Here is a 1,969-nt window from a genome sequence, read left to right as displayed (position 1 = left end):
ACTAGGGCTAGTGTTATTGGATGGGTTAACCATTGTATAGGCTAGCCTTAGTAGCCAGACTATTTTAAACAAATTTACCCTAGGAAAGGTGAATTTGAAATGTTGTCCAAAATGCATGTTCACATTTATTTATTTTTTTACATTTCAAGTTAGCCTATGGCATAGTTTTGAATGTCCATTCATATATGGCAGTTTTGTCCATTCTGTTTTCACGTCTCGCTGTACATTCTTTTACAGTCTATTGGTGACGGTGAATCAGAACTCATGTTGCCAACCTGTGAGTACGCGTCGTCCGGGGTGTGTGGAAGTCCAGGCGGCGTCATGCGCTTCTCCTTCTGCCTGCGGTTGCAGAACCAGACGCGGACCACCTCCTTCTCCAGCTGGAGGGTGTCCGCCAGAGAGGTGATCTCCTGCGCGGCCGGCTTGGGACACTTCAGAAAGTGGCTCTCCAACGCGCCCTTTACGCTCACCTCGATGGAGGTGCGCTTTTTCCTCTTTCTGCCCTGAGCAGCAATCTTGTCGATGCTGGTCGGGCTCCCCGTCGTCGAATCGGCTTCCTCCAGCCATTTGTTCAGCAGGGGTTTGAGCTTGCACATGTTCTTGAAGCTCAGCTGGAGCGCTTCGAACCTGCATATCGTGGTCTGCGAGAAGACGTTGCCGTACAGGGTGCCCAGCGCCAAGCCCACGTCCGCCTGGGTGAAACCCAGCTTGATCCGCCGCTGCTTGAACTGTTTGGCGAAATGCTCCAGGTCGTCCGACGTCGGAGTGTCCTCGTCGGAGTGCGGGTCGTGGTGGCCCACGCCGTGGTGGTGATGGTGGTGGTGCGCGTCGCTGTGGTGGTGGTGGTGAAGGTGTTGGTCGAGGTCCGGGGACTCCCCGCCGCGCACCAGCGCCGGGTGCATGAGGCTCTGTCCGCCCTGGGAGCTGAGCATCCCGTTGAGCGTGAAGCCCCCCGGCTGGGAGTAGATGAGGGGCTGCTGCTGCTGTCCCTCGCTCCCCCAACTCCCCGGGTGTGACTGGTGGGGTCCCAGATGAGGGGACCGGTGGTGCAGCGCGGCGGAGCCCGCGTTTCTCTTTGCGTCCTGCGGCTGAGAGCCGGAGGAGGACCACGGAGAGTTGCTGGCCTCGGCGGCTGCCACCGCGGCTGCGGCCGCCGCGGCGGCTGCGTGAGGCAGCGATGTCACCCACTGGTGGGCATGGCTCAGCATGTTGTGCCCCCCGTTGCTCGTCGCCATGGCTCCCTGCATGAAGTCACTCTGTACCATCTTTATGGAGGGGTCTCCCCTGTAGCCGCCAGACACCGTTGTCACAGCGGCGCTGCCAGGCTGCATGCCAATGATGTCCCCTCCTCGATCAGAGTGGATGATCGAGCCGGTCGATAAAATCCTGTTGTTGGCTAAATATGGGCTCGAGGTGGCTGTTGCCATTCCCCAAACCATATATCTTGATGTCTATTGATCTCTTTTCGATTGATTTGAATACTCTTTTTATCTATTCCATTGGGTTCACTGGGCTACAAATGTAATTTAAAACTGTCTGCTATAGGCTAATAAAAAAAAGCTTAAAGTTCTATCATATATAGCCTATACTCCATAAAAGTTGCATGAAATGTAGTTACAAAGCTAAACTAACTTATGTGCATGCATAGAAATAAATGTCTCATAAAATAAGCTAGATTTCCTTTACTTCCACAGCGAAGAAATAAAAGCCATCAAAAGTTTGTGGGCCCGTGAACTCTGCAGCGACTGGTTAATCCACAGGCTTGCACGTGTGAATTGAAAATAATCTTCTCTTTTGTCCTCGCCAAGGTCTTGGGCTTGTTGGTACCCTGTATATTGACGCGTTGAAGAGGATGAAAATGAAGACACACTATCAACGTTAAAGCCAGCCGGTCCTCTCTAATCTTCTGCTCACTCCATCAATTCTACCCGGTGCGTCCGTCCGCCACAGCGCGAAGACACGCGAGTGT

At 53.4% G+C, this 1,969-nt stretch overlaps 1 protein-coding gene across 1 annotated transcript; it reads right to left on the bottom strand.

The window, feature by feature from the left end:
* Positions 1-209: 209 nt before the first annotated feature.
* Positions 210-1,439, bottom strand: pou3f3a (POU class 3 homeobox 3a; the record flags this gene model as incomplete). Its single annotated transcript, XM_080752479.1, has 1 exon — positions 210-1,439. One exon carries the CDS (start codon positions 1,437-1,439, stop codon positions 210-212), a length of 1,230 nt encoding a protein of 409 aa, XP_080608605.1.
* Between the last annotated feature and the right edge of the window lie 530 nt (positions 1,440-1,969).

This window comes from Nannobrachium achirus, assembly GCF_963921795.1.
Source record: "Nannobrachium achirus genome assembly, chromosome: 22".
NCBI classification, from domain to species: domain Eukaryota; kingdom Metazoa; phylum Chordata; class Actinopteri; order Myctophiformes; family Myctophidae; genus Nannobrachium; species Nannobrachium achirus.
This window is presented reverse-complemented; position numbering and strand designations above follow the sequence as displayed.